Raw genomic sequence first — 13,046 nt, 5'->3', positions numbered from 1 at the left:
GAACTGAACTAGAATTGAACTTGTTTTTTTACTATCTAGTTCCAATTCGATTCTAGGGTGCAAACGGTTCGGTTCCAGTTCTGGTTTTCCTGGAATCGTTGGGAATGGTTTGGTTCTAGTTTCACAACAAAATCGGACCGAACTGAACCGTGTGCGGCGCATCAACACTAGCAGGTCCAGCTTACTAGTGGGCCCGAAAATGAAGCCCGATAAGTAAACAGGTCTAGCTAACTTGGGCTTGGAGTAAAATAAATCGTTCTCCGAAAACAGCGTTTAAATAAAAATGGCTACGTCATGTTGTCTCCATTTTTCACCACCGACCGCTTCGTTTCAGGCAAGAACGAGTCGGAAGCATTCGACGGTGATGATGGCATCTCAGAAGCTTATAAGCATCGGAACCAAGATCATAGCCGTTGGTAGAAACTACGCTGCTCACGCCAAAGAGCTCGGCAACGCCGTTCCCAAGGTCTCTCTCTCTCCCTCTATTTACATTTTCCACCGTTCGATCTTTCAAGATCAGATATACGAGGCCTAGGGCAGAATTTCTGAAACATTTCTCTTTTAGATGGGAGGAATTGTACGATCCATGGCCGGCATCTTTGCATAACGGTACGGCTCCTCAGTACTACTGTCAAGTGGGGCCCGTAGTTGGGTAAATACAGACCATCTTTTGATTTTGGTTAACGAATCGACGGTTAAGATAAGAAATTCAACCGTGGTTTAACTATCGGCCGATGCGATCTTCAAATCGGTGAGAATTTTTGGCTGCGGTCTGTCCACTGTGGGACCCAACAGATCAATGATCTGGATTACCCAAACATGGGCCCACTTATCGGATGGCCGCAGCAGTCCGATCCCCTCGCTTTTTTGGGACGTGGCCTATCAACGTGGTAGCCCACCGGAAAACAGTCTAATCGCCCAGCTGCAATTGCTACTTACAGCACTTGCAGCGGAAGGAGGGAACTGCATGGGATTTTTATGCAGCAACCTGCACATTAGCATTCCTTAAAAAAATAAAATAAAATAAAATAAAATAAAAAATTAAAATACTATGTTAGATTTAAAATATTAACATAGAAGATGCGAATCCCTTGTATAGGGTGCATTTGGATTTGTTATTAAATCGAATTGTGATTGTTTATGTTCAATCCAGACGTGTGGCCACACGTGTTACGAACGGCCCGAAAACAGTCAAACATGTGTGATTAGATTTAGTGTCGAGTGTGTCAAAGTCGTGTTCGACTCGAATCGATTGAATGCCTGTGACCCCAGGTGCCAAACTAGCCGGATTAAGACCAGATCTATGAAGGTTGGCCTGACTGTTCGGCTGCCAATTGTTACAGCGATCATGTGATTTTAAAAGGGAAGGGTTAGTCATTTTGAATGGGATCTTTTTGCCTTAGAACCGAGGACTTTTCTCTCAATGGCGATAACAAATCAGGTTTCTCCGTAAAGCGATAAGAATTGGACCAAATTAAAATAATGTGGGATTGTCGATTCTATTGATTTGGATGTTAAAGCAGTACAATCAACCACTAGAAAATTAAACTAAGCATAGGGAAAAGTAAAATACCTACGACGGCTTGTGCTAGTAAAACAACCTTGTAAGTTACCAGACGATCGTTGTGTGAAGTCGGCAGGATGTGACTAAAGATGTATTAAGGACTCAATAATATGAGGGATCCAACAAATAGGTCATGGATATTTAATATACTTCTAAGTGCGTTCTGCAGCGATGCATTGGACAATAGTGAAACTGGGCTAAACTAATGGCTCCGAACTTGCTGTAAAATGGCTAGACAAAAGTGGAGTGGCTAAGCTAAGAAGCTAAAATTAATAAACATCCATGGAGGACAAACGGATAGGCAATGTGGAACTGTGAAGAGATTGATTGTTTATGGCGAGGACCACGAGCTCTTCTTCGAATGCTGCTTTTATAGATTTCTAAGAGGCGGTAGCTTTGTGTATGATTTGGTAACTTGAGAGATTTGAATGGTTGGTTGTGCAACTTTCATTGATTTTCCACATAAGCGTAGCCCATTGTATTAGGCCATGTGTACAAGAGATCTTGTACGCCTGTTGTTATTCCAGTTGTGCATAGGAAGGTTTACTGGAGTCTTCACATTATTGGACTTTTGCATAGGAAACGTTGCTGGAGTCCTCATGTCACTAGGCTTTTGCATCTACAAAGAGTTGCTTTTGGTGGGATTTTAACATTTAATGTTTGTTAAAGATTTGCTTTGATGGAACTTACTTTGCAGAGAGTTGCTTTTGATGAAATTCTAGCACTTAATGCTCCCACATGTACACATCTCTAGCTCCTCACTTTAAAGTTCATCTACACCACGTGTGACATGGCTGCCACGTGACTTCTTCTGGGCTATTTGATCTAGTCGTGATTGGCCAGGTGTAAACATCGATAATTAGTTCAAAGGGAGAAGAAATTACCAAATTGGAATTGAGGAGTTATTTGATACTCTACCTGCCTATGACGCTAGATATGCAGGCTCTCATAAATTGTACACGCGGGATACATTAACTGAATTAAACTGACTAAATTATGGAGCTAGGAGTCTTTGAGTTAAAAGTCCCAAGATCATATTGGTTGAACAATCCTAGCCTCTGATCAGAGGACACTTGTTTGTTAAAATGGGACCTTTGGATATTTTTCATTTTTAACTGCCCAATAAAATATCCACTAATCTGACATCCTGATAATCAAATAAGCATAACTTTTCAGTCATGATACATCTAAAATGTGGCTCATAATTTGGACACTTTAATTTGGCTTACATGTGACGTATGCAATTCCGAAGTGGTTTCTAAGTGTATGTGTATCATCCATCACACTTTGCCATAGTACGAAAAAAAAAAAAAACTCATTACAATTACCTTCCTTTGTGTTCATGTTGAGGATGGAGGGCTCAAATCTCAATTACATTCCTTTCAAGTTTAACTTGGAAGTAAGATAAATGTAATTTGGAGCCTAGAGCAGCCGTATGACTTACATAGGAAGGTCATTCCAATTTCAGCAGGTCAGGCCCATGTCAGGATGGGCTCGGGCCTAGACTGCTAGGCCTGTCAGGTTGGGTTTAAAAAGTACAGTGACTTGGCAACACGACCAAAGTGTTGTTGGCATGATATAACATGAATTAAAGCTTGGAGAATAACTAGGAATTAAAAAGGAAAAATGACCCAAGTGGGGGTGGCAACATGAAAAGAATACAAAGGAAAAATAAAATAAAATACCTCACGATCCCCTTGTGCACCAGTGAATAGATTCTCATGTTTTTGAAGGCATGTGGTCTATACCAGCAACTGAACTTTTGAACTGAGCTCTGGATGCCTACTAACACATGCTTGATATCTCTAGAAGGTTTTAAATTTTGTGAAGAAGTATTGCATTATTGGATATTGCTTACAAGGGTTCATACTGTTTTGATGGATTGGATACGTGGTCACTTCGGGATTAGAGTGTTGAGACATTATGTAGTAGAATGTCTAGTGGGTACATTTAATGCAAATGAGGCAGAAATTCAGGCTCTAAGAGATGAATTAGGAGTTTGCAATGTATTATTTTCCAGGGGAGATCCACAAAATGTAAACGAGTAGGCCTCTTAGAAGAGTGAGTTTTGGAGATTTCCTTGGTTTCTTTCAGATAAGAACAGAGATGAATGTTTCCAGCATGAGAATTTCTTTTGGATTCAAGGAAATTTGGAAATTTGCACCCTAGAGATGAGACCTTCATTTGGAGTGAGCATGGATGTTTCCTTGCCATCATACTTTGAGAGGTGGAAACCAGATTGACTGATGTCTGAGCTTAGTAGTGCATGGAGAGCGGAGAAAATTGTATATGTTATGGCGTTTATTGCCTCTCCCTCAGAGTTCCATTTATCTTTGTACGATATCATTGTAAAACTAAGTTGTCAATTGTCAAAAAGTAAGTTTGACATTTATTCAAACTATGCTTTATGTGGGAAAGTTTCATCTTTCAGGAGCCAGTATTGTTCTTGAAGCCAACATCATCTTATCTGCAAAATGGAGGAACTATAGAAATTCCACATTCTCTGGAGTCATTAGATCATGAAGTGGAGCTAGCAGTTGTTATTGGGGAGAAAGCTCGCGATGTTGCTGAGGGATCTGCTATGGACTATGTCGGAGGTACGGGCATCATGGGTGATATATGTTATAGTTTGGATACTCTAAATGCATGTCTTCCTTTGTGAGTTAGACTATGAACTGATATTTTGGTATGAGCGTGTTCCATAGGTATTTACTACTACATATATTTAGTGTATTTGTGTGTTGTGAGTGAGACCATGAACTGATCTTCTGCTAGGAATTTTATATGAGGTGTAGCCTTGTGTTGAGCCAAATACTTTTGTCTTTTATGGCATATGATTTCAACCATTTGATTTGGTTTAAACAGCTTGAGCTGCCTCCAAAGTGGTTGAGAGCTTTTAGTAAACTAGGATGGCGCAAATTGCAGTTGCTAATGTTTGAAAGTGCAATGGGTCTCTCTCTCTTAAAAATAAAAATAAAAATAAATAAATCCATTGGGTGTTTTTCAACATAGGTTGGGATTCTCCATTCAAATTCCAATGGTTTAGGAAACCTGGCCAGTGGAGGGTTTACTTTAATTTTCTCTCTAGATTTGGAGAGGTTTTTGTTTGTCAATTTTTTCCCAAAATGTTCTTCTTTATATCATTAACTACATCAAAATCAATATTGATTGTTTCGTTACTCACTTATGTAGTGATAATATACTACGGCTCTGATGTTTGGCATTTGTTAAGAATTATTGGACTCTCATATCTGTTAAAGATTTGTACATTTTTCAGTTTTTGGCCTCTCTATAGGCTTGCCTTGACCAAAGGCATTAACGCCTGTCAAAGCCTATGTTAGAGGGGTCCCAGGTTGCGTGGATCACTTGCTTCAAAGGAAGATGAGGGGGATAAGGTTAATGATCTTGTCTGCCTCATGGTTGGTATTGGAGGGTGTGGTCATGTCATCAGATGTGAGGGATAAGAGAATTTAAAAGTGGGACTCCTGTGCAACCGGTTGATGGGAAAGATCCACCCAAACTTAGGCTCCTCCAAGCTAAGTACAAGACTCACAAACAAAGTAGAAAATAATATCCAGAAATTTTTTTTATTCATTTCGAAGGTGCCTAAGACTACTCATGTTAGGCCCTTAAATTAGGCTACATAGATGAACAAAGAAGGAAGATTCTTAATGTTATTGACAACTAATCACTTATTACAAAAATAGAAGAGTAATCAAGAAAGATGCTTAATGGATAAGAGATATTGAATGGAATTTTCTTGCATGGCTGGCTGATTGATTTTGCATAGCTAGCTGGGCCAACTATGGGGTTTAGGCTTGGGCCTAATGGCCCAGGCCCGGCCTATGGATCTTGGGCCCATTTCAACCTACATTATTCCTCTTCGGTTTGAAAGAACTCAACTTCAGTGAGGTAATAGCCTAATATTGCTCATAGAGGTCAAGATTCAAGTGTTGAAAGTTTGGAGTTGTAATCCATGTAGCATTAGAGAGAGATCATCCTTCCCGACGGATGAGAAACTTCGAGTAACCACCTTGGTGTGTGGAGACGATTTAGTCATTAAGAACATTAATGATTGTGTTTGTATATGGCAAAATGGTTATAAGTGTGATAACTTATTTCTCAATAACATCATTAGTATTGTGCCCATGATAAATGAAAAGATCTTTCACATTGAAAGTATGAGTGATAGGTAAATCTAGTGGGAGATCTAAAATACTGACACTGATCTTCTTTTATTTTGAACGGTCTCGCACTGCAAGTATGGAACATCTTCGAGAACCTAGGGGGTAACCGTTCAGGATGAATACAGACCATAACCATGTCGCCTTCCGCAAATTTAACAAAGCGGCATCATGCATGTGCATGTTGCTTATAATGTTCATTACATGCGACGATATTACATCGAACTTCATCATGCAATTGTTGCATATGGCAAATGAAGTCATCAGCTTCCGCACCTGTTATCGACTGTATAGGTAAAGGAACCAAATCAACTAGAAGATGCAAACATATACCAATCACTGCTTCAAAAGGTGACATCCCCATGAACTTGTTGATTGACTTATTACTGGTAAATTCATCCATGGGTATTACTAGGTCCCACATAGTTATATCATTGTGAACAAGACACTGTAATAATTTACGCTGGTTATGGTTGACCACTTTCTTTTAACCATAAGCCTGAGGGTGATGGGCACTAGAGAAATGAAGATTGGTCTTTGTTGTTGTCCACAGAGTTTTCCAAAATAGCTCGTGAACTTGGTATCATGATCTAAAACGATTATCTTTGGAAACCCACGAAAACTAACAATATCTCGAAAAAATAATTGAGAAATCTTGATGGCATCTATTGTATTCGAACATGGTGTGAAATGAGCCATCTTTGAAAATTAGTCAACCATCACAAATATTGAATCAATTTTCCGAGCAGTCTTTGGCAAACCCAGAACGAAGTTCATGCTGATATCTTTCCATGGAGCATGTGGGATTGGTAGTGGTCGATACAATCCATTGTCTCTTTTGACCCTTAGCAAGTAGGCAAGCAAGCCCTCCATAACTAGTAGATTTTCGCAACATCCGATTTTAGATGAAGCCAAAAGTATCTATCTCCAACAAGGGCTAGGATCTTATCATGGCTTAAATGATCACCACATCCACTAGCGTGTAAGTCTCTCACAACATACTCTCAGATGGACGTGGCGGGTAGGCAAAGTTGCATCCTCTGAAACAAGTAGACATCATGTATGTTGAAATGTGGATGTCTCACGTGATCTCCACTAAGAATTCCCTTATAAATTCACCTGAAATCCTTGTCTTCCGCATACTCATGCCGTATCTCTTTGAATCCCAGATCATTTACAGACAATGATGACAAGAAATGTGCACGACGGCTCAAGGCATCAACAACTTGATTGCCCTTGCCAGCCTTATGATGGATGACAAAGGAGAACTCTTATAGGCAAGCACTTCACTTGACATGACGAGCACTCATCTTTTGCTAAGAGTTTAGATGCTTGAGTGCTTCATGATCAAAGTATAGGACAAACTCCTTACTAAGAAAACAGTGATGCCAATGCCGTAAAGTTTGAACAATGGCATAAAACTCCAAGTCATAAGTGGAGTACAGTTGCTTCACATCAAAGAGCTTCTTGTTGGAAAATGTTATTGGATGGCCCTCCTGACTGAGAACCCCACCAATGTCGATGTTAGAAGCGTCTCAATTCACCTCAAATGCCTTCTCAAAGTCTTGAAGGCATAAAATTGGAGCTTCTGTCATCTTAAGTTCGAACCTATCAAATGCTCTTGTTGCTGCACTTGTCCATCGAAACTCTCTTTATTTCATGAAATTAGTGATCGGAGCCATGATGTTGCTGAAGTTCCACACAAAGCATCTGTAAAATGTAGCGATGACATGAAAACTACGAACTTCAGAGATAGTAGTAGGTGTTGGCCAATCAACAATGGCTTTCACCTTGGCAGGGTCCACCTCTACACCTCGTTATGAGACAATGTACCCTACGAAGATCACGGATGTACTCATGAAGGTGTACTTGTTAAGATTAATGTAGAAGCGCTTGCGACAAAGGATTTCGAAGATAAGAATGTTGTTAAAGTAGATAACAACAAACTTGCCAATAAAAAGGTGCAACAACTGCGTCATGACACGCATGAAAAGTGATAGGGCACATTTGTGAAATTGAATGGCATAACCAACCATTTGTAGAGACCGTTGTTCATCTTAAATGCCGTCTTCTATTCGTCACCAGGTTAGATGCGGATTTGGTGGTATACGCTATGAATCTTGAAGAAGACGCCAGTACCTTGCATCAGGTCCAACATGTCATCAAATCGAGGAATAAGGAAGTGGTACTTCACCACGATTTATTAATAGCTTGGCTATCTACACACATATGCTAATTTCCATCCTTCTTAAGCATGAGGAGAGCTAGCACAACACATGTGCTTAGGCTACGTAGCCCTTTTTTAGCAACTCATCAACTTGATGCTTCAACTTGGTATGTTCAGTTGGATTTATTTGGTATGTTGGTAAGTTAGGTAAGGGTGCTTTGAGAACTAAATTTATAGCGTGTTGAATATCCTACAGCGGAGGCAATTCCTCATACAAATCATTAGGATCAAATCTTGAAAGTCATAGAGCATAGATTTGACTTCATTAGGAACAGATTCATCCTGATCAATAATAGGCTCTTGCACCTATTTTGTGACTAGAGCGAAGATTACACATTTCTCCTTGCTCTCTCTTCCTCGAACTTCCTCATGGTGAGAACACGAGTTCGGAAGAGTAGTCGATATTAGTGATGAGTGGTGCAGATGAAGGAGGTTATGTAGGTTGCAATGGGCGAAGGTGGATTCAATTACCTCACTATGGAAAAGTATACGAGTTAGCCTCACCATTGCTTTGTACCTTTTGTCAAAGAGATAGGGTCAACCAAGAATGATGTCGGTGACATTCATTAGAATTATGTCAGGTCTAATGTCGTCTTCATAGATGCCGATTTTAAAGGACAAAAAACCTTCGAATCATGATTATGTCAATGTGATCGACCCACATAACTTTATGTAGTTTTGGATGCTTTTTAGTTGGTAATTTGAGCTTATGAATTACCTCTTGTAAAAAGATATTAATCGCATTGCTGCCATCGATGATCATGTTACATAACCTACCTTAACACTTTATCCGAATTCCTAAAATAGCAGTCCGTCCCTAGTTTTTCGCTTCCTCCTTGGTGGTGGTAAGGACGCGACGTATGATTAGAGTAGGGCTTTGAATATCAACTTCAACTGAGATTTCAACAAGGCGGTCCTCTGGTTGTGATGTAGCATTTACATAGGTTTGTTTCGTCTCGATGTGCATGTTGTAGGACTCGGGATCATCTTGGTAGTAGGGCTCCTCGTTACCCTAGTAATGGAGGTTTAAGGCCCGTGGACAATCATTAGAAAAGTGTTTGCTTTGTCTGCAACGATAACGGTCAATATCTCGCCATTTTTTTTAATTTTTTATTCTTTGTTGTTAGCTTGTTAGTACACCCACTGTCAGTTCACACTTCACTATTAGCCACCCCCACTAGGGAATCGATACCAAGACCTCAGTATTGAAACGAGGTATCTTTCACTCAGTCTACCACTTGAGCTATGGATCTGGGTGATATTAGGATTAGGACCTCGCTCTCTGGTATCATGTCCCCACAGCGTTGGTTGCTCTGGTATGAATTTTGCAGTAAAGGGGTGCTATAAAGGTTGTGGTTGCCTTACAAGTGGAGTCTACATCGGTGGACACTACTAAAAGGGGTAGGGAGGTGACCGGTAGCCTTACAGTGGAGTCCAGTTAAGATGTGGATCTAGACTTTTCCTCACAGAAGGTTCCCCTATTGGAGAGTCAGGCCGTTAGAGAGTCGATTGCCGCATTTGTTGTTCAATTCATCAAGCCTTCTGATGAACATCGTCGATTGATGTGAAATCATACATGACCATATCGTGTTGGATCTCTTGGCATAACCTTGCCCGATAGCAATCAGCCATTACACAATCGGTCTCTGCAAACTTTTTTTTTTTTTTTTGTGAAAGATGAAAATATTATTATGCTAGAACATTCGAGAAGGAAAAAACTATACAAAAAGACAACAAAGAAAGAAAAAAGAAAAGCAAAACAAAACTACAAGCCCGGGCCCTCACTATACAAACATGGCCTCCAACCCACACTAAACAATCAGGGGATCCATTCCCTAATCAACAGTGTCACCTTGTTACAAATATACTCTCAAGAAGAGTTCACTGCAAACTTACGGGGGATAGAAAGCTCATCGAATTTCTCAATGTAGTCATTCACCCTACAAACTTACAATGGATAGAAAGCTCATTGAATTTCTGTGTAGTCATTCACCAATAAAGTTCTCTATTTTCTAATGCAAGGAGCTCTTAGAGAAGGATATCCATATACTGATGCAGGACATGAAAATTAAATATGATATGCGAGATTTCAGGCTTCACGTTAGTTCAGAAACAATTACACAAATTCCATATCTCACATGAAAGTCCAAACATTCAATTAAGGGGAATCTATGCGGGTCCAGGCCTACACATGATAGGGCTGGATCAATAAAAATTATGAACCAAACGATACTCAAAGATAAGAAATAATCATCCACACATGCATAGTAATCAGTCCCTAATCCAAGGGATTCACCAATTTCAAATCAAGGAACCCTAGGGTAAGAAAAGGGGCATAAAATTGGAGATTTGAGTAATTTAGGGTTAGGTTTAGGGATTTTAGGTAAAAGCGGAGTGAAAGAGAGGAGAGAGACGAACCAGAGAAGTACCGCACTCGTGGACAACAACAATGGCCCAGACGCACATGCGTATGATCTCGGCCGCACGTGTGTGGGGCCCACTATTTAGAAAAAGGCCACCTTAGCCCTGGTCTGCCAGGGATGGACTCCAAAACCCCCAAATCTCAGCTCGATCCGATGTACGGTTTGTGCGTGGTGCTACGCCGAAGTTTCAGCCCTCCTGTAGGGCCAGATTCTGAAATTCTGCTGTGGGGAGGAGAATTGCTGCAATAGATGATTGATTCGAAGTGTAGATGATGGGGTCAGATGAGAAGAAGGGATGGTGGAAGATGGGTAGTAGAGATGGCGATGGATGGGGGTGAATCGGGATAGATGTGGCTTCGCACCACAGTAGTTAACCCTTCGATGAAGGGAGGGCTTCGCACCCAATTAGGCTTCACAACTCAGAGAGTAGGAAAACGCAGAATTTTTATTAATCTTCAATCAATGAAAAAGAAGCTACAATGGGTGCCTATTTATAAAAAAAACTTATACCCCAAAACTCTTGCCATGTGCGCAACCTATTACTTGGCGATGAAGTAAACCAAAATAAAAACTAATAAAAGAAATCTAAAGCGTCCATAATGTTCTAAATAACATTAATAAGAAAAATCTAAAATATGAAATCAATCTGACTAGTGGGCCACGATCATGAGATTCCATGATGGGCTTTTCTTGAGTAACGGGCCCACTCTTTTGAATCAAAACTTCGTCTTCTAGCTAGGAGGCCCTCCTTGTACGTCGTCATCGATCTAGATCGATGGTGGGGCCCTCCTGGCGTACGTGCGTAGGGGGGGCGACGTGAGTGCTCGTGTGCGCGTAATGTCCCCATCAATTCTCCCCAGCTGCGAAGATTTCACCACTAGCGAAATAAAACTCCTGAACCGCTCCAGGATGTCAGGATCAAGTCTCTGAAGCTCCTCCTCAGTGAGCCACGTGCTATCTGAAGCTGGGCGTGACTTCCATTTAATCAGGTACTTCTGAAACCCATCGTTCGACGTTGAAACTATCTGATGGTCCAAGATATCATCTATTTCCTTTTTGAGTGTGTGAAGGTTAGGTATGGGAGGTAGAGGCTGAGAAAATGGGTCGGGAAGTATAAGTATGGGAGATAGAGGCTGGGAAGATGGGTCGGGACGGGTAGGTATGAGAGGTAGAGGCCGGGGAAAATGGGTTGGAAAGGGTAGGTATGGGACGTAAAGGCTAGAAAAATGGGTCGGGACGGGTAGGTATGGGAGGTAGAGGCTGGGAATATGTGTTAGGACGGGTAGGTATGAGATGTAGAGGCTGGGAAAATGGGTCGGGAATGGTAGGTATGGGAGGTAGAGGCTAGGAAGAAAGGTCAGGAAGAGTGGGTATGGGAGGTAGAGACTGGAAAAATGGGTCGGGAAGGGGTCATGGTTCAAGGGATAAATATGGGGAATGAGGACGGGTAGGCGAAGGGCCGGACCAAGTATCAGTGATCACCTGAAAAGTAACTAGATCCTCCACATTGAATTTAGAACTAATTCCCATAGAATGTGGAAGATCTACCTCATATGCATTGAGACTGTTTCGCTTTATAATTTTGAATGGTCCAACGCTACGCGCGTGTAACCTACGAACGGCTCCCGGAGGGTACCGCTCGGGCCAGATGTGGACTATCACAGAATCCCCAATATTGAATTCTTTGACACGTTTATGTTGGTTTGCAGAAAATTTGTAGTGTTCATTACTAGTAGTGATCTTTTGCCCGATTTCTTGATGCCATGAATGAATGTAATGCACAAAAGACTCTGCAGGCTCTGACGGCCTATGGGACAGTGACATAGGGACAATATCAATAGGTTTCTCAGGTTTATAACCAGTAACGACTTCATAAGGACTGAGACTTGTGGACCTATCGATAGAACTATTAAACACAAACTCGGCTGTAGGTATTACGGTGTCTCATGTTCTTGTGTGCTCTATATCCCTCCTAGGGGGAGACGCATCCGGTAGATCATCAGGAAAGACATCACGTAACTCATCCATTACTCGAATGACCTCAGGGAATAAATCTACACTAGCCTCTGGTGCACTCTCTCCAGCCATAAGGCTGCACATGTTGTACCCCTCAAAATAGTGGTCTTGATGTCTCTCATGGGGCGAGTGCACGGGTACACACCCATAATTGATTCCTTGACCAACTCCATTCATTTGTCTATCCTTCAGGTCACCTACCTAAGATTGAACATCCACCCCAATGGTGGGGTTTGTCTTGGCGATGGTCTTTAGTCGGGTAATGCGTACATCAAGCTGTTCAAAGCATTGGTCCATTTCCAAGCACTTAATCATAAACTCCAACTTTTGGGACAGCTTGTTTAGTGACTCTTGCAATTGTTCCATGTTTAGTGTAGGGTGTCAACCAAAATTCAGCAATATAGTTGTCAAAATATAAGAAACAACCTAGTTTTTAAAAACGAAAAAGGAAAGTTTCTAAAAACAAATTAGGAAAGTTTCTAAAGAAACAAATTAGGAAAGCTTCTAAAAAAAACAAATTAGAAAAGTTTCTAAAAAAACAACCTAGTTTCTAAAGAAAAAGAAAAAGGAAAGTTTCTAAAAAATTAGTTTCTAAAAAACAGAAAAGGAAAGTTTCTAAACCTAGAAATAGA

General features: G+C 40.8%; 1 protein-coding gene across 2 annotated transcripts in view; it reads left to right on the top strand.

Moving 5' to 3' along the window:
• Positions 1-271: 271 nt before the first annotated feature.
• The window catches only part of LOC131225097 (probable acylpyruvase FAHD1, mitochondrial), a 32,850-nt gene continuing 20,075 nt past the window's right edge, over positions 272-13,046 (top strand). The window contains exons 1-2 of one of the 2 annotated variants that reach the window (XM_058220518.1): positions 272-466; positions 3,996-4,161. In XM_058220518.1, coding sequence (XP_058076501.1) covers positions 284-466; positions 3,996-4,161 — 349 coding nt within the window. In that variant the 5' untranslated portion in view covers positions 272-283. The remainder of the gene's footprint in view (positions 467-3,995; positions 4,162-13,046) is intronic. The other variant, XM_058220517.1, reaches the window with a different exon arrangement.

Source organism: Magnolia sinica, chromosome 14, assembly GCF_029962835.1.
Source record: "Magnolia sinica isolate HGM2019 chromosome 14, MsV1, whole genome shotgun sequence".
NCBI classification, from domain to species: Eukaryota; Viridiplantae; Streptophyta; class Magnoliopsida; order Magnoliales; family Magnoliaceae; genus Magnolia; species Magnolia sinica.
Note: the sequence above shows the minus strand (reverse complement) of the source record. Positions and strands in the feature narration are given on the sequence as shown.